Source organism: Ictalurus punctatus, chromosome 7 (genome assembly GCF_001660625.3).
Source record: "Ictalurus punctatus breed USDA103 chromosome 7, Coco_2.0, whole genome shotgun sequence".
Classification (NCBI taxonomy): domain Eukaryota; kingdom Metazoa; phylum Chordata; class Actinopteri; order Siluriformes; family Ictaluridae; genus Ictalurus; species Ictalurus punctatus.
Genome location: NC_030422.2, coordinates 5,336,317 through 5,362,195, shown reverse-complemented (window position 1 = coordinate 5,362,195; position 25,879 = coordinate 5,336,317). Strand labels below are relative to the sequence as shown.

The window sequence follows — 25,879 nt, the reverse complement described above, 5'->3', positions numbered from 1 at the left end:
AGAGGACACTGTAGTGTATCTCAGATTTAGATATTTAATTATTCCAGATTAAAAAAAAACCAAGACTGTTGTTGTTTGTGTTTATGCGAAAGAGAACAGATGTGGTTAGATTTGCCTACAGTGACACCGCCCATGCCTCCATGAGGCTGTAATTCAGCTCCACCGGCTACTTCATGCTCAAACTGACTACGGTGTCCCGCGAAGTTCTAAAAGGACTCGCGCTCGCGTTGTTGAAAATTTAGTTTTCCCTTTCTTCAATGACGATGGGTGACATGATATCTGAGGAACTGGAAGATTTGATGCATTTCTCCGTCCACGATTTACCAGCTCGTGGTTATTCGGTCATGGAGGAGATCCGGCGTCAGGGGAAGCTCTGTGATGTTACCCTCAAGGTACGAAAACAGTGTTGTGCGCCTTTCCTTGCGCTCTTGCTAAATTCCACGGCTATGCTAAGCTAACAGGACGCGCTTGTCAGCATGGGAGAGACCGAAGCCGAGAGACAGCCGTGAAAGACTGAGAGAGAAACACGTCGAGCTTTGAGGCTCATTATGTAAGAAATGCACGTTGGTAAAAATGATGAGAAAGATATACGGGTCGTTTCTGGGGTCATGGGTTCATCCTGCTAGCTTAGCTCTGGCTAATAATGCTCCCCACACTGCTAACACACACACACACAGCGCTAACAGCGGGGTAAATCTTTAGCTTTCAGATTAGATTAGTGCTTTTTGTTTTAAATGTTCAGGTCGACTGATGATCTGGAATAGAAATCAGACTGTTTGTGTTGTTTAAAGTGTAAAAAGGAAACCGGATGTGCAGATCAGATGTTCCTGATGCTGGATTAAAATCAGATTATCACCTCAGACATGATCGGCTGTCATTCCTGTAAACAACACAGTACTAATGCTTTTATATCTTAAAAAAAAAAAAACATCCTACAATTGAAATCGGTCTTATATTTGAAAGCCGGTGTACACCTTTTGTGTTTTTTACTGGTTTATTTACGTTTCGATATTTAGAAGTGAAAAGCTCTTGAGGAAGAACACACTGTGATATCACGAGTTTCGGTACATCACAGTATTAGATCTACATTAGCTTGACATAAAATGTCATCACTACTTGAGCACCCGTCTGGATGACAATATTTAGGCGATACTCTAATTGAGAAACTAGCATGTAAGAGATTATTGACCATCCTTAATCTGATTAAAGTCATACTCGAAGTAAACACAAAGCGAATTAAGACACGTGGTGGTATTCCTGTTTTAGGAATACGAAGCGCCATCGAAGTGCGATATAGACCGCGTTTACACGGACAGCAGTAATCTAATCCTCGACCTTATTCTGAATGAGACGGTATTCTGATTAAGGTGTTCACATGAGTCGCTGTTAGAATACTCCTTTCATGTTCACGTTTTACATGTGTTATAGAACGTAGATGGATTAACGTCACACGTCATTACGTCACCAAACCGGCTGACGAATAATTAACTGCACTTGAAGCGTTCGTAAAAATTAAAAATGAAACACCCGAAACTGTATACGGTTCCGTAACCAAGACCAACCGTGTGTCGATACGTGAAATTCTGGTGGGGACGTAATGACGTGTGACGTTAATCCATCTATCTTCTATAACATGTAAAACCTGAACATGAAAGGAGTATTCTAAAAGCCACTCATGTAAACACCTTAATCAGAATATTGTCTTATTGCTGTCCATGTAAATATAGGCAGTGTAACATGGCTGACCCCAAGCTCCGAGACCAGCTTTCTAACAAGCTGGGATATATACGATGATAAACATTTTCACGGTCAAGTAATGTACTGTATATGTGACAAATAAAGGCTGCTTCTTCGAGTTTCCTAGAAAGTCGACGAACCGGTTTTAAAAATCACTCGCACCCCAGCGCTGATGAATGCTTCATTCTGATTGGTCCGAGACTGTCGGTTCATTTCTACAAGAGTTTGCTACGCTCGCTCATTCCGATAGGTTAGACGTCGTTCCTATAATAACGGCTCGTTCACAGGACTTCTTTGGTAGGTGCTCCACGTAATACAAATAATCCAAGACTAATAATAAACAGATTATTTATTTTTTTATGTGAAAAATATATAATCGTTAACATGGTGACGTTTTCTATTAGGAGACGTATTTATTTAAAAATTTTACTGTCAGTTTTACACCATAGACTCTTTCAAGCTTTCTCGGTAACAGGAAAAGCCACGTTTTTTTTTGGTCTTATCAACGTCGAGAGAGAGAGAGAGAGAGAGAGAGAGAGAGAGAGAGAATGAATAATTTATCTTTATAGCGGCTGTAATGCAAATGATTAACGGGAACTGACTTGTCACACTGCCGTTCCATCATGTTAAACAGAACTATAAAACAGCTGTGTCGTAAAACGATCACGGGTCGTCTGTAGAAATCGTCCCAAAAGGAAAAACGTTTCAACATCGTTTGGAAATGGGTGAAATATATATATATATATATATATACATATAATATATTTCACGTTTTCGTAACGCTATCGCGCCAACTGCTGGGTGTTTTCCAGGCCCGTGTAGGTCACGACGTGCTGCGGTGAGAGCGAAGCGAGTCAGATCTTGACCTTGCCCGTGTTTAACATCGTCTGCTCGTGCTTGTACGCCGTTTTATTTCGCCGCGGTTAAACGAAAGGTTCCTCCATAAACTTATTGTAAGCATGAGAGTGCTCGTCATTCTGATCACATGATCCTCATGATCCCCCGCTTTGTTTAGCCCAAGCCCTGATTCTTTGCTTAGGAAATGAATTTGGTTGGAAACTGTGTCGAGATCTGCTCGTATGTTTCTGACTTCCCGGACGATGTGTCCGACACCGTGTCCTTACGCTAATCTGCTTTATGATTAACATCGGATTAAAACTACCCTCAACTGTTTGTTCCAGCTGTGTCTGTCCTACTGCATCCACAGCCTCTTTAATAAGCTGTATGTTGATTAATCCTGTCAGTGTGTCTCTCACCTGACCGGTTCCATGACCTTGCTGTTCCTGCGCACCAGGGGCCGGGATTATGCAAATCACCCAGATCTGAGGCTTTACTCTCGAGTATGTGCGTTAAAGCCTGTGTGTGTGTGTGTGTGTGCGGTCTTGGATTTTATTTTATAATGTAAAAAGGTTAACGTGAATATTTACACACTTTCATCTGGTGGGCGTTTTTATAAAAGCGGCGTGTGAGGCGGAGTTCAATACGAGGAGTCCATCAACTGACCAGAACCGGGTGGAAGATATTGGTTGTAGAACAGGAGAGAGCTACGAGTTAGAGCTAGCACTCTAGAGCAGAGGTTCTCAACCATCTGTAACTAAAGCCCCCCCAGGCCTCCCCTATCATGTGGCACGCCCCCCCCCCCCATATTGGAGACCAGGTATAATGATCATCTATCTATTCTATATAAAATCTATCTATATATAACCTAATCTATAATCTGTTTTGATGGATAGATTTTTGTACTTTACAAAAAATTACGTTTCATAACTTTTATGACTTTTCTAAAGCTATGTAACGGACCGGTATGGAAGATGAATGCTCTAAAATGTTTCTGAACACTAGAACTACTTTGAACGAGAGAACTAGCTGTAATAACGTGGACTATTTTACGTGTAAAACGTGCCGCGTTACATTCGTCTCGCGTTCTAAAAACGCTCGCGTAAGAACGATGTAAATGCGGACGGAGGGCGCGTCTCGTTATCCACGACGTCGTTACATCTCCGTCTCTCGGCCCCTCGCCGAACGGAGCGGACGCAGAGAGAGGTGCGAGTGCAGCGGGAAAGCGGGACCTCGCGCTTGCAGGACAGTACTGCTGATATTTAAAAAGTCGCTAGATTCCCTGTCTGTGTTCTGATCACCACACATTCAAACCAACGCTAGAGAATATTGAAATAAAACCCAAACAACCCTCATCAGTCTTTCGTATGAGTGAACCGAGCCACTGAGAGGAGACAGGAGAGTGAGGCTTTATTAAACTGAACGGATTAAGTGGATTAAATCAGTGGATTAAATCAGTGGATTAAATCGGTGGATTAAATGAGTGGAGCAATTTCCATCCATCCTGCTTCTTCTTCTTCGTGGGGGGACTTGGAGCCTACTTTAGGAAGGCGGGGGACATCTGGTCTGGGTGCGAACGCATCACAGGGCACAAACGCGTACACATTCACACCACGGACAATTTAGAAACTGGAAACGCCAACCTACGACGCGTGAGGAAACCGGGTTCTTTCAGGGAGTACGGGGAGAACACGCAAACTCCACGCACACAGGGTGGAGGCAAGATTTGACCCCTCAACCTCGGAGGTGCGAGGCAAACACGCTAATCACTAAGCCACCATGTCGTCTGTGAATCTTACCTGATACCCGTTCAGCATTTCCAAAAATCTGCTGTTCTGCATCTGCCAAGTGAATACATGTAAATGTAAAAATCCCTAAATGGTTGGCGTTAATTGTTGTGCCATGCCACCTAGGAAGAACTAAATGCTATAAATGTTTGAACTCAAGTGGTCTTAAGATAAACATTAACACAACTGATTAATTTTTTGTAATACGAGGCATTCTTTGAGTTTGGTTACACTTGGTTCTTTCATGTGATCTCTTGAGATTCAGGATTATATCTACCATATTGTATAAAACATGCGAAAGAAACGTAGGGAAAAAAAAACGGAGGAGGAGTAAACAGAGGAGATACCCTAGAAGGAGTAAATGGTGTGTGTATGTAGGCGTGTACAGTGCCCTGCACTGATATTGGCATCCTTGGTAAATATGAGCAAAGAAAAATCGCCTTTATTGTTTAAACTTCTGATCTTTTGTTAAAAAAAATTCACAGAAATGCTCTGCTCTCATGGATATCAAACAATTGCAAACACAACACAGGTTAATATTAAATATAGGTGTCTCAATTATTGGCACCCCTATGAATTTGTATGAGAAAAATATATTTGAAGTATATTCGCATTGATGTGTGTGTGTGTGTGTGTGTGTGTGTGTGTGTGTATATATATATTTTTAGTATACCTGGGTGACTAGGAACAGGAAATTGTTCATCCATGACTTCCTGAAGTAACACACAGGCTAAATTCCCTTAGTCATTCATAACAATAGGTAAGATCAAGGAATATAGCTGTGATGTGCGGCAAAAGGTTGTTGAGCTTCACACAATGGGAAGTGGATATAAGAAAATAGCACAAGCATTGAAGATGCCCGTTTCCACCATCATGGCAATAATTAAGAAGTTCCAGTCAACTGGAAATGTTATGAATCGACCTGGAAGAGGACGTGTGTCTATATCGTCTCAACACACTGTGAAGAGGACGGTTCCAGTGGATAAAACATCTCCAAGGATCACAGCTGGAGAATTGCAGAAGTTAGTTGTGTCTTGGGGTCAGAATGTCTCCAAAACTACAATCTGAAGTCACCGACATCACCACAAGCTGTTTGGAAGGGTTTCAGGAAAAAAGCCTCTACTCTCATCCAAAAACAAACTCGAGCGTCTTCAGTGTGCCGACACTACTGGAACTGCAAATGGGATCGGGTTCTACGGTCAGATGAAACCAGAATAGAGCTTTTTGGTAATAAACACAGAGGTGGTTTTGGAGCACACAGAGAGGTAGCCGTATGGAAAAGTACCTCATGCCCACGGTTAAATATGGAGGAGGGTCTTTAATGTTTTGGGGCTGTTTTTCTGCCAGAGGACCTGGACATGTTGTTAGGATACATGGCATCATGGACTCCATCAAATATGAACAGATATTAAATGTAGACCTGACCGCCTCTGACAGAAAGATTCAAAGGGGCCGTGGTCGGATCTTCCAGCAGGACAATGTTCCAAAACATCATCAAAATCAACACAGAAATGTTTTACTGACCACAAAATCAAGCTCCTGCCATGACCATCCCAGTCCCCTGACCTGAACCCCATAGAAAACCTGTGCGGTGAACTGAAGAGGAGACTCCACCAGCGTGGACCTCGAGATGTGAAGGATCTGGAGAGATTCTGTATGGAGGAACGCTCTCAGATGCCTCGCCATGTATTCTCCAACCTCATCAGGCGTTATAGGAGAAGACTCAGAGCTGTTATCTCGGCAAAAGGAGGTAGCACAAAGTATTGACTACAAGGGTGTCAATAATTGTTGCACACCTATATTTAATATATATATATTTTTGGTAAACCTGTGTTGTGTTAGCAATTGTTTGATATCCACGAGAGCAGAGCATTTCTGTGAATTTTTTTAAACAAAAGATCAGAAGGTTAAACAATACAGACAATTTCTCACAGCCTTCTTTGCTCATATTTATTAAGGGTGCCAATATTAGTGGAGGGCACCGTATATATGTATGTGTATATAACGTTGTAATAAGCAGCGTGTGTGTTTCTGGTGTGTGTGTGTGTGTGTTGTAGGTGGGAGAGCATAAGTTTAGTGCCCACCGGATTGTTCTGGCTGCTTCCATTCCCTACTTCCACGCCATGTTCACCAATGACATGGTCGAGTGCAAACAGGATGAGATCGTCATGCAAGGCATGGATCCCAGGTAACCGTTGTAAAACTGGAGGAAACTTTTTTTATTTATTTTTTCTTTTCCTTCCCCTTTGCACATCTGTTTTGGTCTATAAATGACTTTTTATTTGCATCTGGAAACCCCCAAGACGATTAAAGCCGTACAGGAAACACTATCAGATGGTGATAAAGCACAGTGTAGTCATTCATAAAGCTGACAGTACAATGATGTGTGTGTTTTCATTTCCCTTCAAAGTGCTCTAGAGGCGCTCATCAATTTTGCGTATAACGGACACATAGCCATAGACCAGCAGAACGTTCAAGCGCTCCTGATAGGCGCCAGTTTCCTGCAGCTGCAGAATGTTAAAGATGCCTGCTGCTCTTTCCTTCAGGAGAGGTACTGCACAGCCTCCACGCCGCAAAACACAACATTTACGTCCATTAGATCAACTGCATGTTCCTAGACAAACCGGATTCTCCCCCTGTGATCCCAGGTTGCATCCAAAGAACTGCCTGGGTGTGCGGCAGTTCGCCGAGACCATGATGTGCACGACGCTGTATGACGCCGCCAACAGCTTCGTGCATCAGCACTTCGTGGAGGTTTCTGTGTCCGAGGAGTTTCTGAGCCTGCGGCCCGACGAGGTGCTCGAGCTGGTCGGCTGTGATGAGCTCAATGTCAAGGCTGAGGAGCAGGTCTGACTTTTAGAATTGGAAATATTGTACGCTACAGTCATGTGGGGGGGAAGAAAAAAAAAATAAGTACACCCCATGGAAATTGTTGGCTCTTTTTTTTAATTATTTATTTATTTATTTATTTATTTATTACATATTTGGCCAAGCAAACATTTAATCATCTTTGAAACAGTGCGAATTAATAAAGTTGATATACTTGAACAAAACCACAAGGGAAATTAGCTTTGTCTATCGTTTTTTTTTTTTTTTTCAAGAGAAACATCAATAGATGTGATATTCTTGTGGGAAGAGTAAGTGCACCCTTGGCCTCAGTAGCTAGTTTTGCGTTTTGCATATTCGTCCGCCAGGCTTGCTGGAGTTTTTGACCACTCTTCCATGCAATATTCTTTCCACTGCAAGATGTTTGAGGGTTTTCTTGCATGTACTGCCTGTTTCAACTATAACCCCCAACAACAACATTTCCCACACCAACACTTTAATTGGGATTCAAATCCAGGCTTTGACTAGGCAATTCCATAACCCACCATTTTCTCTTTCGCTCGTGTGCTTAGGATCATTATCCTGTTGAAAAGTTCACGTTCGGTCCAACTTCAACTTTCGGACAGATGGCCTCAGATTATCTTCAAGCACTCTTTGATGTGATGCAGAATTCATAGTTGAATCAATGAACGCAAACTGTCCAGTCCCTGAAGCAGCGAAGCAACCCCAAACCATAACATTACCACCACCGTGCTTCACAGTTGGTATGAGGTGCTTCTCCTGAAAAACTGTCTTTGGTCTGCGCCAAACATGTCTGCTGTTACTGTGGCCGAACAACTCTATCTTTGATTCGTCTGCCCAGTGTACGTTATTCCAAAAAGCCCCCCCATGCAGGTCAAATTGCAAATGTGCAATCTCTTTCTGATTGTAGAATCATGCACTTTGACACCAACAGTTTCAGGACTTGCTAACAGATCCTGTGATGAAATTTTGGGCTTCTTGGAGACTTCTTTTTGCATCAGATGGTCTGCTCTTGGGCTGAATTTACTGGGACGGACAGTCGTGGAGAAATCGGCAGTCGTTGGAAATCTGCACTATTTGTCGATGATTTTTCTTACAGTGGAATGATGTGTTTCAGGTAGTCTGGAGATCTTTTTAAATACCTTGCCAGACTCATAGGCATCCACAACCTTTTTTCAGAAGGCCTTACAGAACTTTTAGATCTTGACATGATGACACCACACACCTCAATAACAAAGAGAACACCACACACTAGATATGAGAGGGGTATAAATAAGACCGCTTCCACCTGCACTCCATAAGCAGGTTCTAATCACTGGAACCCAATCTTCAACACCTGATTTGAAAATGATTGATTCGATGAAATCGATTTGAAAATGTGTGAAATGTAGGGGTGTACTTACTTTTTCCATGTGATTGATCTGTTGTTTTTTTTTTGTTGTTAATTTAAATTGTGAAAATTACTACAAATTATACATTTTATGTCATCTGATGAGGTGAGTGCATCACCTTTATTAATAGGCACTGTTTCAAAGAGGATCAAATGTTTGCTTGTCCAAAAATGTAAAAAAAAAAAAAAAAAAAAAGCCAACAATTTCCATGGGGTGTATTTAAAAATAATAATTTTTTTTCATGACTGTGTTTGTTACAGACATGCAGCTGTGAATGTAGCAGAGTTATATATAAATATATCTCTATTTTGTGTGTGTATGTATATGTGTGTGTATGTATATATATATATATATATATATATATATATATATATATATATATATATATATATATATATATATATATATATATATAATATAATATAATATAATATAATGATGTAGATAGTATGTGTCTTCTTATGGCGTACCATTATATTCTCTTTTTGTGTCATTCCTATTCGTGTTCATATTCGATGCTGTCACCAAGCTGAAAAGATTAAATAACCTTGTATTATGTAAGGATGGTGGTGTACTATTCTAGGAAAATAATCAAGGACAGTACGGTGTGATATAACCCAACTTGTTCCCCCAAAGTTCATTATGTTCCTATAGCAACATGTCCACATGGTGTTTTTTATTTCTCTTATACCACAGCAATTTCTTATATATATAAATACGTGTGTGTGTGTATGTACATGTAAAATGCTTCTGATTTATTATTAAGTAAATAATGACATTATTACTTTAATATCATGGAATGATCACCGAAACAAGTTGTTCTCGCTCATGGTATAACCGCTATAAACAGGCCCTCCCCTTCTAGCCTTGATAAAAGTGTAGTTTGTCCCGTTACAGAGAAACTACAAAGTCCATCCTGAAGAATTTCCCAACGTCAGGGGAAAAAAAAAACCCTTAACGTTACAGCTTTATCTCAGACGGTTATATAGTGCTGAAGCTGGAGACCTCTTTGGAAGATGTACTATATAAACACCTCTTCAGTTCACTATACAAGCCCCCGTGTAAGTTGTTAATATATAAAACGATAACGTATTAGAACGAACACGGCGAATTGAATCATTCTAAAAGCTTTGACCGATCTCCTGACCAATCAGAATTAAGCGTTCTATAGTGCCGTGGTATAAAGAGTTCTGAGCTACAGTGGCGTTGTTTGTTTTTTTTTTTTTGAATAGTTCTGGCTCGGCTTGTGCTTTTCCCCATGTGTGAAAAAAGTTTAGAAGGAAATTTCACATTTTTAAAATATTAAAATTATAGTTTGCACACGATGAGGAGCACGTGCACATCTCTCACCACGACTGCGCTTGCTTGGTGTAGGTGTTCGAGGCCGTTCTTGCGTGGGTGAGGCATCAGAGAGAAGACCGCCAGTCCTGCCTGCCCGAGCTGCTTTCCAAGACCCGACTGCCCCTGTGCCGACCCCAGTTCCTGGCTGATCGCGTCCAACAGGACGAGCTGGTGCGCTGCTGCCACAAATGCAGGTCTGCCACTGTGTACTCGTCACCTACAGACTGCTTTAACTCCACTGTTTCCGTCCAGGTGTCTCATGGAAACGTTCAGTAGGTGCATAAGGAAACCTGCCAAAAATGATCCAAAAATGCTATCCTAAATATCACTAGCAGTTTATGCTCACTTATGATGGAGGGGGGATAAATAAATAATGGATCAGATCGTTTGAGTAAACAAGGAAGTTCCTGTGTCTGTAAAACTCTGGTAAACTATTCTGGTATAGCAATAGTGCATTTGGTTGCATCCAGTTGTCATGGTAACCGGGAAAGTTTCATTTCAGGTTCTAAGCATTTTAGCTAGCGAGCGAACACTGCTTGCTATAAATAGCATGGAGCCCCAAGTGCTTTGACACTAGTTATTGGATGGTGCTTTTTTTGTTTTGCAACCTATATCATTTCTCATAATAAGAACCATTTGTAGAACTGGAGGTAACAGAAGAAATTTTCATTTTCTTTGGTTGACCGATTGGGTATGAACTTGGATAACGAATTTGTTTATTTAAACAGTTAGATGAAGAAATTGAATCTTGGTTGTTTCATTGTATCTTCCGTTACCCAGAATCGGAGGCACATCTGGAACAACCTGCCCTACAAGATGTGTAATGTTGCAAGTCGTTTAAATTTGGCTTCTCTTCCAACAGGGATCTGGTAGATGAGGCAAAGGATTATCATCTAATGCCAGAGCGCCGGCCGCACCTGCCTGCCTATAAGACACGGCAAAGATGCTGCACGTCCATCGCCGGGTTAATCTATGCAGTCGGAGGACTCAACAGTGCAGGTGCTTTCCTAAAAGAAGAATTTTTATACTGTTTAATCTCATGTTTTTTTGCTCCATCATTATGACCCAGTTTCATGGAGCCAAGACTAAATTCCATTTAAACAGATTTATATGTGTATAAAGTAGGGCTGGGTAAAAATAAATAAATAAATAAAATAATCGATTCTCCGATTTTAATTGATCTTCAATTTAATTGAGAGGAATGAATATTATCTGTAGTTCACCTCTCGTCCTGCAGATGTCGCCATCTTTCATGTTTTGAATTTTGAAAATGGTTTTACTTTTTTAAACATCTTTTAAGTTGTTGACGAATTTCACTGTTGCACATTTACAACGTTTTAATTATTTTACAGCAGTGTGCAGTTTGTGCTTACCTTGTGTGCACATATTTATTATTTCTTGTTACAATTTTACTCAAAGTTAAAGAGTAAATTAAACATACATTGTGTGGGCCCTTTTGTTACTGTAAATGTGTGTATCAGTAATATAGCCAAGTAGGAAGGTTTCAGTTAGCAGAATTTATATTAAAATATGGATTCCATGTCTGCAAAACTAAGATTTTTAAATGAAATATTGATAACGAATCGATATTGAATCGAATCGCCAAATTAGTCGCAACACCCAGCCCGAATATAAAGTAATCAGAGACTACAACTACAGAGATTAGAGTTCCTGTAACTCTGTGTTTTATGTCCAGGTGACTCGTTAAACGTCGTGGAAGTATTTGATCCAATTGGTAACTGTTGGGAACGCTGTCAGCAAATGAGCACGGCGCGGAGTCGAGTGGGCGTGGCTGTGGTCAACGGGCTACTGTATGCTATTGGGGGCTACGACGGCCAGTCTCGGCTCAGCACAGTCGAAGTCTACAACCCAGAAACGGACACGTGGAGTAAAGTAGCCAGCATGAACAGTCAACGCAGGTAGAGACAGTGCCATTTTGTTTCACACAGAGGAGGGTTTTTTTTTAAATTATTATTGTTTGTTTTTGTTTTTCATACCAGTAGTCTTCATGATCCAGAATAAAAGCCGCGTTTACATATAGTGCGGGAAATAAGTATCAAACGCATCAACATTTTTTTTTTCCAGTAAATATATTTGCAATGAGGCTATTCACATGAAATTTTCACCAGTATTAACTCAAGAAATCCAGAAATATAAAGAATAACCATCCTTCATTCATCTTCAGTAAGCATTTTATCCTGGCCATGATGGAGACTGGGAATAAAACACTTTTGGTCATGTGGTGATTTGTTGATTTATTTTCCCATAACAATATGCTGCAAAGTTTTTGGAGAAGACGAGTAGTTTACTAGTCCTTTCTCTCTGTGTAAAGCGCAATGGGAACGGTGGTAGTCGACGGACACATATACGTCTGTGGTGGCTACGATGGCAAGTCCTCACTCAATTCAGTGGAGTGCTATTCTACAGAAACGGACAGGTGGGCGTGGCTTATTGCGTTTCTTTAATATAATCACGATAAACGATCACGAGTCTGGAATGAAATTTGACTTTGTGTGTGTGTTTTCTCTCTGGCCAGATGGACAATAGTGACAGAGATGAGCGCGAGTCGCAGTGCCGCAGGCGTGACGTTATTTGAAGGGAGGATATACGTTTCGGGCGGACACGACGGTCTGCAGATTTTCAACACGGTGAGTGAGAGGCCTGGAAATGTTCCGTAATTAATCGCTTATGAAAGCACAATGTCTCCTCTCCTCAGTCCTGTGTCCTGGGGTCAACATGTCAGAAGTCCACAATCTACTGTCTGTCTATTTTTATGCTCCAACACCCAACTTCCGACATGGAAAAGTGCGATGGAACTGTCGGTCAGATCGGGATTCCCAGTCGGGAACTCCGCTTGGGCCGAGTTCTCCAAACATAAACACACCTGGTGTCACCTGACGGTGGCGCACACATTGTACATATTGTACAGTAAACAGTTTACAGTTTCCCTTTGCATCGTTTTCCTATTCGTTAAAACTTCATTTGACTTCTTATGCAGCTCTTGTGTTTTGAATGGGGGGGGGAAAGGTGTTTTAAAACCTTTGTGAGTTTAGATTTTAAAACGTAACGATGATGCTGATACTAATAGGGACTTTAAGCAGCAGCTGCGAATGGAACGGCTACGGCGACCGGAAGTAAGCTGTTACGCCGCCGTATCCGAGAACGTAAAGATCACTAAGCAAACGTAAACAACAGTGCAACGCAGCATTGTCATTTATTGAAATATATATATATATATATATATAAAAGGAGTATCATTCTCTTGCTTTTTTTTTTTTAAATGACTTTTTTTTTAAAAATATATATATATATATATATATATATATATATATATATATATATATATATATATATATATATATATATATATATATTTTAAAAAAAAAAGTCATTTAAAAAAAAAAAGCAAGAGAATGATACTCCTTTTGATGGTCCTTTGTGTACTCGCTCCCCCTGTCCAGTAGATGGAGTACTACATCCAGCACACAATCTGTGGCCAATGACCAGGTGGTGTTAGTTTTTGATTACGTGTTCTGGTATGCCCTTTCTTTTATTTAAAATTTTTTCCTGTCCACAGTTGATACCCAGCTATGTCGAGTGTTTGATAATTGACGAAACAGTTCTTGATAGTGATCGATAAACACAGGTCCTGGTAGCAGACCTAGATTTCTAAGCCTTAGAGGTTGAAACTGACCCGTGTGCTTCAAAACTGAGCAAAACGACAGAGCAAAACCTTGTCCCTGTATATTGAATTCTTTTGCATTTTGAATTCGGGGCTGTAAAAAGTGTAACCGTCGTTACTCTTGTCCTCTAGGTGGAGTATTACAACCAGCACACGGCGCAGTGGCACCCCCTGTCCCCCATGCTCAACAAGAGGTGCAGGCACGGTGCAGCGGCTCTGGGCAGTCAGCTCTACGTGGTGGGCGGCTACGACGGCTCTGGTTTCCTGAGCGGTGCCGAGGTGTACAGCTCTGCAAGCGAGCAGTGGAGCCATCTGGTGGCAATGAACACGCGGCGCAGTCGAGTCTCTCTGGTCGCGAACTGCGGCCATCTGTACGCCGTCGGGGGCTACGACGGCCAGTCCAACCTCAGCTCGGTGGAGATGTACGACCCAGAGACTAACCGCTGGACGTTTATGGCGCCCATGGTGTGCCACGAAGGCGGCGTCGGGGTCGGCTGTATACCTCTGCAACCAGCCTAGCCAATAAATCAAAAGGATTTTTCCGAACGTCGTTTTTCTAAGCGCAGAACGTCCATAACGCACTCGTGCAACTTGATGTCCTGACGTACGTTCGCGTCGGAATGGCCGTATGCGACGTTACAGAAAACCTACACACAGTGTACACACGGTGCAGCGTTGACGGGGATGTGGTGTAACGTCTTTATTTTCATCACGGTTTCAAATCTGTAAAAAAAAAACAAAACAAAACAAAAAAAACTTTCATTCGGGGCTTGGCTGTCTTTCGTAAGGTTCTACCGAGACGATGCAGAAAGAAATGCTCACTCGGTTCCTGTTCGCGTGTGTAATAGTGTGTGCTCGGTTAGGGAAATGTGCATGAGTGAGCCATAAAGGGATAAAAATCGCCTCATCAACTGGAAGCTTATAGTTAAGACATGCAGGATGGTACAAGTTAACCACTGACAAGCAAATGTATGTTATTTGGGAGACTATAATCACACATTATTTATAGGGATTTCTAACATTGAATACATTTTTTGTGATTTTATAGCATGTGTTTTTTTTTTTTTTAATTTTATTTTATTTTTTATTATAGCACATTTTATTTGGGATATCATTTGTTCGGAGCGTTCCGAAGAAAACATCCACCGGACGTGCCATATTCCACACGGTCATGCTGGACCACGATAGGATCGAGCTCTACCGCTTCTCGGAGCGTACCGAAGAGCGCTCGTTGTTTCGAGACACGATGGAAACTCCTAGTGGAGGGGAAAGGGTTGTGATGACCGATAACGACGGCCTGTCTTACCTCCTGAATAGCTCTACGTTCCTCCTCTCATGTGGATGGAAGTCAGTGCATTTAATACCAAAAAAACAAAAACAAAAAAAAAAGAAGTGAAGCGATGGCGTGGAATTGCCTAACGACCAGCATCGTCAGTGTCCTGTCTGTCATGTGTGCAGTGGCGTGGAGTCCTGGTGGTGGAAGTTAGAAGCATGTGTCCTGCCCACCAGACTCAGGTCCCCTCCCCCTTTCCCCAGCCAGCTGCTTTGTGTAATCACTAGTAACAACTCCTAATTTGGGATTACTGACTGTGAATTTCGAGTATTGGATGTCTTCATTTCTTCCTTTCCTCTCTTCTTGACCGTTCCTCTGCTGATCTTGATTGATGTTGAATTTACTATATCCTAGATCGTGTATTGTAACGTTCAATCATGGTGCAGTATTTTTATACTACTTTTTTTTTTTTTTTTTTTTTTTTTTTTAAACAACAAAAAACATTTTTTTTTTTATTTCAGGACCACGATTTTTTATTTTGTATTTTTTTATGATGTTGCACATAATAGTTGAGTTAATCTATCTTAACATTGAGAATCAAGTTTATAGATGTATATGTATAGTATAATATATATGTAAGCAGAGGATTATAACACGTGGCCCTAGTGAACCTGTAGTCTTTCTGATCATCTTTTAGCTACCTCTGTTTGAGATGGGAGAGCTTTTGTGTGTGTGTGTGTGTGTGTGTGTGTGTGTGTGTGTGTGTGTGTGTGTGTGTGTGTGTGTGTGTGTGTGTGTGTGTGAGAGAGAGAGAGAGAGAGAGAGAGAGAGAGAGAGAGAGAGAGAGAGAGAGAGAGAGAGAGAGAGAGAGAGACGGAGACGGCCGATCTGCTCACACAGTTTGTTTCAACTGCAGGATCTCCAAACCTGGGACCGAAATCTCAAGTGTGGGTCTTTTTCACGTTATGGACATCATTTTGTAAATGTCCTAAATAAATCATGTTTTTTTTTTTTTTTTTTTTTTTTTTTTTTTAAATGAACACATTTTTCAAGCCATTTGTCTTTTTTTTTTTATATGTATTCGTGCCAGGACCCAAGTAGGACTACAGTATAAAGTGTGTATGGGTAACGGTGCAAGTAGTTAAAGCTACACAAAGTAGTGCACACTGTTCAGTGAGAATTCAGGGCTGTGTCCCAAACCGCATAACGCACATTAAGTAGTACGCTTGAGTAGTAATGACCAAGGTTATTATCGTTAACGGAAACTGCCAAGGAAACTGAAACGATCAGTGACGTTAACTGAAATTAATATCCAAGTAAATGAAAACTAGACTGCAGTTATAGCGTCCACGTGCAGTACGAACCCAAACCAAATCGAATTTCAGAGAATAATTCAGTTTTATTTGTGTGGCGCTTTTAACGACGGACGTTGTCTCAAAGCAGCTTTACGGAAACGTATAAACACGGGATAGAGATTTTAAGTGTGTTTTATGAGTTTATCCCTATTGAGCGAGACGGTGGTGATGGTGGTGACGTTCTCCCTAAGATGAAATGAGGAAGAAACGTTGAGAGGAAGCGGACTCAGAAGGGAACCCGTCCTCATCTGGGTAACACCGGATAGTGTGAAAGTAAAGGAAAGTTCATTATGGTGTTTATATGAAGTCTGTGTGTTGAACTAGTCCACCGTTCACTAAAGGAGACCTGAGTGTAAAACTGCATGTGGTAATTGAGGTCCCAAGGACATCGCTGCAACCGTCGTCCCAGCAACCACAGCGTGAACGTCCATGTGGAAATGAGGTCCAGAGCCTTTTCCGTGGTACTTCAAGTGGTACGTCCTCAGCGATCTCCCAGAATGTATCCTCCACTTGATTAGCGCTCCATCCAGAGGTAGGGTATGAGGATGGATCAGGCAGGTCCGGAGTGCAGAAAGGCTCAGGATCACTGACATCTCCATAATATCATGTGTGGCTCGACAGAAGGAGAGAGGAAGAGATGAATAAATGAATAAAACTGTATTTTAAATGTTCGGGGGTTTGACTTAAGAACAGCAGTTGAACAGAGTGGATCCATAATTGTTGTCGAATCATAAATGACCAGTAGATGGCAGGATTAAAACCTCCAGCCCCCAAATCTTTATACCAAGAGCAACGGAAATATATGTTGACGTAATTTATTTTGTAACATTATTGGTGTTCTGAATTGAGTGTTTAGTTTGTAATAATAAATCAGATTAAAATACTAAGAGGCTCCCCTTCGTTTGATTGCTATGATATTAACGACGAACACGATACTAAAACTAAACTCAAACTAAAAGTAAGGATTTACGAAAGGGAGAAAAGGAATCCATTATAGCGAAAACACAGAATTAAATATAAGATGCACGTCGAGGGCGATGAGACGCCCCGGATGATTAATTCTCAACCAATATTTAAGATAATTTTAAAATACAAATTCCACAAAGATCAATCATTTGATTATCATCGATTATTTAGAGGTTTCCCACCAAATTAGAGAACAAATACATGCCTTAATTGTTCAGCAAGAAAAAAACAAACTCCATCACCGCATCATCATGTTTTTTCCTTTCCTAGTGTAGGATCAGACTCTTACTCACTCACCGTCTCTTACTGATTGGCTGCAGCTCCTGCCAGTCGCTGTGTAGCAAACTTCTTCCGTGCCTGAAGTTCGGGACGTGATGACTTCTTGGAGAGGAAAACAACCAAAGCGTTTCGAGGCAGTTGCGTATAAAGGTAAAGGGTGCACATACAGCTTATTACAGAATATTTACATCATGTTCAGAAAGACGAACACTCTTTCTGATCTGGTACAGTGTATACAGTTGGGGGAAATAAGTATTGAACGTGTCAAAATTTGTGTCAGTAAATATATTTCCAATAAGGCTATTCCCACGAAATATAAAGAATTCACAACATTAAAGTCCGTAAATAAAGTTATGTGCAATGAAGAAGAATGACGGGGGGGGGGGAGTATTGAACACGCTAAGAAAAAGCAGTTCTCCAAGGCAAGGAACCATCTGAAATCCGTAAGTAATTACACCCCCTATCCGTAGAGATTAATATCAGCTGGGTTAGTACATTGATGGTCTGTAAAAAGGCTTTTCGTTACCAAGGTGTCACACAAGAAACATCTCATGATGGGTAAAAGTAAAGAGCGCTCCCAAGACCTTCACAACCTTATTGTTGAGAAACATATCGATGGAATCGGATACAGACGTATTTCAAAACTTCTGAATCTTCCAATAAGCAGCATTGGGGACATTATCTACAAGTGGAAGCAACATCGGTCCATCAACCGGCCACGCACAGGAGCTCCTCGCAAGATTTCTGACCAGGGAGTCAGAAGAATAGTCAGAAGAGCAGCCCAAGAGTCAAGGACCACTCGGAAAGAGCTCCAGAAACACGTGGAGGCAGCAGGTGCCATCGTCACAGAGAAAACAATAGGCAATGCACTCCACTGCTCACGCTCACCCGCAAGACTCCATTACTAAAGAAAAGGCATGTGGAAGCTCGTTTACAGTTTGCTACAACTCATTTGGACAAGCCTATGAAATACTGGGAGAGTGTAGTCTGGTCAGACGAGAGCAGAATTGAACTTTTTGTCTGTCATACTACACACCATGTCTGGAGAAGAAATGGCACTGCACATCATCCTAAAAACACTACACCAACAGTGAAGTGTGGAGGTGGAAGCATCATGGTGTGAGGCTGTTTCTCATCACATGGTACTGACAGACTTCATATAACTGAAGGAATGATGAATGGAGCCCTTTACCCAGGGATTCTTGAGAAGAATCTGCTTCCATCCACCGGGATAATGATGAGACGTGGGTGGACTTCCAGCAGGACAACGATCCAAAGCACACAGCAAAGGAAACTCTCAATTAGTTCCAGAGAAAAAAAATCGAGGTGTTAGAACGGCCCAGTCAATCAGCTGACTCGAATCCAATTGAACAAAATTTAAAGACAATATGTTTAGAAGAACGGGCCAAAAATCACACCTGAATACTCCGGACCATTAATGTCTTCATACAGGAAGTGTCTTGAAGCCGTCATTACAAACAAAGACTTCTCCACTGAGTATTAAATACATTTCAGTTAGCGTGTTCAATACTTTTTTTGTTGTGATTTTTGGTATAGTACATACAGTTTGGGACACTGCTGCAGAATTCACCCAACCCACAACACGATGTTATATGATCACTAGTGACTGGCGGAATATACACCAGCTCAAAGCCTAGAATGTGTACACACGTGTGTGAGTGTGTGTGTGAGTGGGAGAAAGTGAGAGAATCACAATGACAGACCTAAAACGACATTTTCCCACTCCAACAAAGCTCAAAACTCGCCTGTCCAGACCAAAACTGGGCACCTGGTAACCCTAATGAACACGTCACACCCTGACGCACTTAATGCCATCCTGTATTTAGTTTTAACACTACGCAGACTTTTGCACTTCTGTTTGATGGACATGTGAGATAATCACAAACTTGTCCAGAATGTTAATTATCCATGTGGTTCAGCCAGAGAACATTTCAGCCCTCTGAGACAGGATGCTTACGGTCAACTATTAAAAAAAAAAAAAAAAAAAAGATTTGTAATGGGCCTCATTTACATTTACATAGCTCAACCCTCTGTGATATGTAGATACATTGCACACTCATAGAAGCAAACGTTTAGTGGTGTGGTCGTCTCTCCAAATGTTCCGTCAATTATTCATCCCATGGACTAGCCTCCAAGACCAACTGACGCAGGAGTGACATTAGAGCGGCGAGTCCCACCCTGCTGTCAGTGGGTGTTTCTGTGTACGCAGGAACAGATATAACATCAGCACCCTGACTTAAGGTAGTCAAAAAAAAAAAAGCCGTCCAGGATGAAAGGAGCTGTGCTGATCCTTCTGCTTCTCGCTCTCTTCCAAAGCACTTCAGTAGCCGCGCCAATGGACAGACTTCAGCTGGTAGGATGATTTTATTTCATTTTATTTCTGTGTATATATGGATGCATTACAACACAATGCCATGCATGCATTTCAAACGTCGTCGCTTAGTTGCTATGATTGAACTGGCTTCCCAGTAAAACCCATTCACATGAAAATCCAATAACACGAAGTGATATAATATCTGAACCTCATTTACTCTAAATCTTTTAGACGATTCAGCCCGAAATCCAGACAGAAGCCGTCGAGACAGGACCTTCGGACGAGTCTCGGGTGAGTTTGACGAAATAAAGAGACGACGTTTACATCCAGAAGTTCCTTTTTAATTAAGAAAGATTTTAAGATCTTAAGCCTCAAAACTTTGAATTGAATTGAAATGAGTAAATTAGTGAGCTTGAGAAAAAGCGGCGTAATATACTTTTCCTTAGAAGGAAGTCAGCCTATGAAATACACTGATGAGTTCTCTGTTTATCAAACCGGGAACGTGCTATCGAGATGAATCGGTGCTGACGGTGAGTGAAAAGGATGGAGAATGAGCTTAGAGGACATTTCATTTGCACGGGTGAACTTGAAATGTATTCATTTATATTAATCGGTGCTCTCGACTGGGATTTCTTAACTTGAAGTGACTACATGAACTTGTTACTCATAGTTTTGAACTGGACTAGTCCTATTTCTGGGTGAATCATCACGAGTTACTATTTAGGACCTAGTTGCAGTGCAGTTCCTGCAAAAAGCTGAGTTGGGAGTAGCATAATGTAATGATACATGGAGTTGAGGAGCGCAGTCTTAGAATAACGCTTTCCTTCTTCTACAGAATGGGGTAGCTCAGTCTGTGGGTCTTCGGATGAGGAGGGAGACCCCCATCGTCTCTAAAACACCTGATCGTTTCTGTACCGGCTGCTTCTCTGTCATAGGAGACCCAACCAGACCACAGAAGTAAAACCATACACGTTTTTTTTTTTTTTAACTAAATAAAGAGGGAAAAAAATCGTATATTGACTCTATTTTATAATTTTTTTTTTTTTTTTACTTGGAGTTTTTCTATGTATGTAACTATTAAGTCTCAGATGAATAAACGTGCCTGTTTCTATTCACGAAAGTGTCATGTGGTGTTTTTTTTTCATTGCAACCAAAGCATTACTACACCTGTAATTTGTGGATTTCCTAAACTGTTGAGTAATAACATGGATTACGGACTGACGTCCAAGTGGCTGGCTCGGTGCTATGTCATTAGAACCGCAGAGTGTTATTATGGTGCGTGGAGATGTGGGCTGAGACAATTAAGGCAATTATTCTCCCAGACCCTCTACCAGCCTCTTTTTTTCTCTCCCAACAGGCAAAAACACCAAAATAGTGTTCTGTGTCAAAGAGGTGTTATTTTAGCGTGAGAGGTTTTGCTTACTTTCGGAGAAAATGTTCAAAACATGCAGTGCGTATACAATTAAAGGTTATGCATGTTTTGGAATGTGACGTGAAAGTCTTACAGGTTTATTATTCTCAAACGCTCAACTTGTGAAATAGTTCTGTAATCTATACAAGCCATAGAGCAGAAAGGAATTGATGCAAGTGAAGATGGCAAATTTTATGGAATTGTTTCGGAGTGAAGCCACGCGTACGAGGGCAAAGTTTCATTTCACCGTCTTCTCCTTTTCCACTTCAGAACCTGCGAGGAAGAAAAAAAAAAAAAGACATCTATAAGAGAGACACTAAAAGAGAGAATATACGAATGTTTCGTAATTCCATCTAATACTGAATATGTTAAAAATACGAACACTGTTGTGTTTTACAAACTTGCACACAAATGTACACTGTGTGTTTATTAGATCTGTTTGTGAAATAAAGACATCAATTCTGTCAAAATACTTCTACTGCTTAGTAGCTTAGATCAACAAGTTAGTTTACTGCAATTGTTTTTAGACACCAAAACCTTATGACCCAGTAAAAACTGCAGTACCATCAGTAGAGCTTTCCTGTTCAGGAAAAGTTTGGGTTTGTCCTTCAGCGTCTGCACTAACATACACGGACCTGTAGGGGGCGACACAAAACAACATGCAACATTTCTCATTTTGGACCACAGTCTCAGGGAGCAATCTAGTCTTAACCCAAATTTACTGCACCGGAACATCATTGCGACTCCTTTTAACTTGGCGGTAGGGATGTTTCACTTTATAAGACGTTTGTTGAGAAAGCATAGTTAAAAAACCTAGTTTGAAAGCAATTCATCATTTATTCAACTTCGTTAGCTGCTTTATCCTGTCAGGGTGGCGGCGGATCTGGGAACACTGGGTGTGAGGTAAGAATACGACCCTGGATGGGATGTCGGTGTATCACATGACAGCATACACACCCTCATTCACACTTGGAGCAATTTTGCATAACCAATCTATCTATCTGTTTTTGGGAGGTTGGAGGAAACTGGGGAACCCAGAGAAAACACATGCAAACATGGGGACAACATGAACTAGGGACCCTGGAACTGTGAGGTGGCAAAGCTACCTGCTCCACCACTGTGCCACCCCATGTTGGTTATGACCTGACTATTTATTTGTACTATCTAGTTTTGTAGCAATTTTGTCAGTTTGGTAAATGATGGTCCAGGGCAACAGCCTTGGAAAAACTCTATGCAATTCTAAGTATATATATGCTGAGATACAGGGATGGAATTTGATTATAGATGCTGTCTTAAGGGTAATAGCTCAGATACTTACATTGATGGGTGGAATCTATTCTCCTCTCCGTCCAGGATCCCATGGTACATTCCAATCTCCATTTCTAGCCTCTTCTTGTTGTTGAGCAGTGTCTCATAGTCACGCTGTTGCTGCTCGATGTCTCCACGCACATCAGCGAGCTCTGCCTCCAGCTTCCCAATGACCGAGCCCAAGTTCTGAAGCTCAATGTCATGCCAGTGCTTTGCGTCATTCAGGGAGTTCTCCAGGCCTCGTTTCTGGATGTAGGAACACAGATCAATGTTGTACATGTAAAATCTGAAACGGGCCTGTTGGAAGACTTCATAAGCAAAAATTCTGAGATAGCCTCTGTATAAATAAATGGCTGATGAACAGAAAGATTTGAGTGTAAATCAAGTTTCATACCAGCGCTCTCATAGACTCTGTTTCAGCATGCAGGCTCTGGATCTTCGCATTTGTATCATTACATTCTGTCTTCAGGTTCTCCAGGACTTTTTCCTCCTCACTCAGTTTTCTGTCCCCACTGTCCACCTTCTGCATACACACAGAGTTATCATGTTAAGAACGATACAAGGGAATAGTGGTCCATCGCTGTTACTTGCAGTACAATTGCCATAAGCGTACTTTTAAGAGCTCACTAAAAGCCAAGGTGCATTTGTAGACTGATTCTGAAAAACCATATTACCATATCTTTTTATTTCACCTTGCACTCTAGGAATGCATCAGTCTCTGCCCGGGTCTTCTCAAGGACCTTTTCCCAGTGGGAATGGATAAAAGTCAATATCTGTTCTAGACTGGTCTCAGTAGGTAGATCACTTTCATCAACCTCATGGCTAGACAACTGGTTATAGAGCTGTCTCACATCCTACAAAGGACAAAATGTTAGAGTTTGTGTTGGTTACACTTTCACAGTGATTCAAAGTGACACTAGAGCACAGTTTTTTCAAATCAAAACTAGTGTTTTGTTGTAGCCTGTCACATGTGTTGTCTGAGTCCCCACCTCTTCATGAGTTTTGGCTAAGTCTAGAAGCTCAGCATGCATTCTCTCCATCTGGGTCTCCATGTCCGTCCTGGTAAAGTTGGCATTATCAATCACCTTATAGAGGGAGCTGATCTCTTCCTCTACAGCTTTACGGAAAGGCTGCTCATGTTCAAACCTGAATAATCATACACAGACAAGCTTTAGAATCTACTGTAAGAATTACTGCTCAGATTTTATGATAATTATAATGAGTATTTATTAGTCACATATATATTACAGCACAGTGAAATTCTTTTTTCTTTGCATATCTCAGCAGAAGGCAGAGCGGTCAGACCGCAGGGTCAGCCATGATACAGCATCCCTGGAGCAGAGAGGGTTAAGGGCCTTGCTCAAGGGCCCAACAGTGGCAGCTTGAACCCCGACCTTCCGATCAGTAACCCAGAACCTGGTAGTGCTGGGGCTTGAACCCCAGACCTTCCAATCAGTAACCCAGAGCCTGGTAGTGCTGGGGCTTGAACCCCCGACCATCCAATCAGTAACCCAGAGCCTGGTAGTGCTGGGGCTTGAACCCCCGACCATCCAATCAGTAACCCAGAACCTGGTAGTGCTGGGGCTTGAACCCCCGACCTTCTGATCAGTAATCCAGAACCTGGTAGTGCTAGGGCTTGAACCCCCCGACCTGCCGATCAGTAACCCAGAACCTTAACCGTCAAGCCACCACTGCCCTTGATATATTATAGAATATATGTTGAATTTTTCACAATGTTTTATTTATTTCATGCTTAGCTTTTCACATTCATTCCAATTCTGTCTTTCTAAATCCCACATACCTCTCTTTAAGATCTTCAGCATTGGCCTGGAGATTCTCTGTCTGAAGCACAAGTCGAGCATTGTCCAGGATGGCCTCACTCACCTGGCAGATGGCAAGGGTTTATTAGAGTTTAGTGCACCTTTCTTTTATCCCAGAGACAGCAGAGGAACAATGTGACATACAATCGCAAACATTTCCAACAAGTTCCACAGCCTTATTGATCCACAGCACATTATTCTTTCAGCAAGTATTGGAGACCACATGACTTGACATTTCACTAACTTGAGCGTCTTTATGGCTTCATGAGATCAGATGAAACTTCATGAATGAGTGGAGAAATGTTAAATTCCAGAAGATTACATGATCCTTGATAATTTACATCTGCACTCATAATTCATACTCATCACTCATAATCTGCAGTTCTGCCCACCTGTCTGTAGATGTCCTCCCATTCCTGCCTGAGTGTGCCCCACATCTTGGCGCTGGAGGCCTTGCGATCCAGGCAGTTATGGATCTGCTCTTCCAGCTGCTGATTGAGTTGCTCAAGGGTATGTACCTTGTCACGATACTCTAGCAGACAGCTGTTAAGGCCCTCAGCACCCATCAGGTGACCCCTTTCTGCATACTTGGGCAGCACAGGGACAGTGGTACTACGCAAGCCTTGCAGGAAGATGCTGCTGATGCCCAGTGCCCTGCGGGACACACGGGCACCCAGGCAGCTGGTGCTGTCGGAAGATGCTGAGCCCACGATTGTACCCCGAGGAGCTGAGGTACCGCATGTGCTCACTCGGCTCACACTTCCTGGCCTTTCTGCACCAGCCTGGCCCAGGGTGGACGATCGGCGTCTTGTCAGAGGCATTTCTTTCCTGGATTGGTATCTTACAGACCAACTACTCACCCAGAGGCATTAATGCGGAACACACCACTTCTTTCTGACTTCGCAAAACGGCAAAAAAGCTTCTGTCACATGCCTCTTTATGGTGGCCTGGGCTTCTGGAAAGCAGGGCTTTTGTTTTGGCACCATTGTAACAGCAGCCTGCACTCTTTGTTCATTCAGGCTGACTGATTTTTGGTTGCCTCAGCATTGTGTGTTTCTCAGGAAAGCTCTATAGAGCACCTGACAAATCCAGGACACATGCTTGAACACATGATTCAACCAGGGATAAATAAATATAGGTGAAAACTCTGCAATCATCATATCCCATGCTTTTGTTTGTGTGTGTACGTGTGTGTGTGTGTGTAAGAGAGCATTATGCAACACATCACACATCACATACTGGGCCAGTAAGCACCACCTGACTTACCCAAGCTAAATGACTCATGCTTTTTAGAATGACGTAAGTCATACTATTAGAAAGTATGATTTCACCCGCTTGATTTTGGTCATGTTAACATCTAATAGAAGTATACTTTCACCCTGTTGTTTTCGGTCATGCTAACATCTAATAGAGAGTATACTTTCACCCAGTTGTTTTCGGTCATGCTAATATCTAATAGAAAGTATACTTTCACCCTGTTGTTTTCGGTCATGCTAATATCTAATAGAAA

General features: G+C 41.7%; 2 protein-coding genes across 2 annotated transcripts; one reads left to right on the top strand and one right to left on the bottom strand.

Annotated features, from left to right (window-relative positions):
• Positions 1-186: 186 nt before the first annotated feature.
• On the top strand, positions 187-17,142 carry klhl18 (kelch-like family member 18). The gene is made up of 10 exons (XM_017471448.3): positions 187-392; positions 6,419-6,549; positions 6,772-6,912; positions 7,010-7,208; positions 9,974-10,134; positions 10,803-10,939; positions 11,637-11,859; positions 12,273-12,377; positions 12,477-12,588; positions 13,755-17,142. The coding sequence occupies exons 1-10, from the start codon at positions 258-260 to the stop codon at positions 14,139-14,141; spliced, it is 1,731 nt and encodes a 576-aa protein (XP_017326937.1). The 5' UTR covers positions 187-257; the 3' UTR covers positions 14,142-17,142.
• A 2,848-nt stretch (positions 17,143-19,990) lies between these two features.
• Positions 19,991-25,444, bottom strand: bfsp2 (beaded filament structural protein 2, phakinin). Its single transcript, XM_017471447.3, has 8 exons — positions 24,762-25,444; positions 24,351-24,433; positions 23,539-23,695; positions 23,242-23,403; positions 22,944-23,072; positions 22,560-22,795; positions 21,806-21,876; positions 19,991-21,514 (listed from the first exon to the last, which is right to left on the bottom strand). Exons 1-8 carry the CDS (start codon positions 25,188-25,190, stop codon positions 21,480-21,482), a joined length of 1,302 nt encoding a protein of 433 aa, XP_017326936.1. The 5' UTR covers positions 25,191-25,444; the 3' UTR covers positions 19,991-21,479.
• Positions 25,445-25,879: the final 435 nt, after the last annotated feature.

Excerpts from the sequence above, each read along its gene's own strand:
- bfsp2 (XM_017471447.3), bottom strand. The coding sequence starts at position 25,190 with ATGCCTCTGACAAGACGCCGATCGTCCACCCTGGGCCAGGCTGGTGCA. Across the intron at positions 21,877-22,559 it reads AATAGATTCCACCCATCAAT|GTCCGTGTATGTTAGTGCAG; the intron begins GTAAGTATCTGA and ends CGCCCCCTACAG. Across the intron at positions 21,515-21,805 it reads ACAGGAAAGCTCTACTGATG|GTTCTGAAGTGGAAAAGGAG; the intron begins GTACTGCAGTTT and ends TCTTCCTCGCAG.
- klhl18 (XM_017471448.3), top strand. The coding sequence starts at position 258 with ATGACGATGGGTGACATGATATCTGAGGAACTGGAAGATTTGATGCAT. Across the intron at positions 6,550-6,771 it reads ATGCAAGGCATGGATCCCAG|TGCTCTAGAGGCGCTCATCA; the intron begins GTAACCGTTGTA and ends TTCCCTTCAAAG. Across the intron at positions 7,209-9,973 it reads ATGTCAAGGCTGAGGAGCAG|GTGTTCGAGGCCGTTCTTGC; the intron begins GTCTGACTTTTA and ends TGCTTGGTGTAG.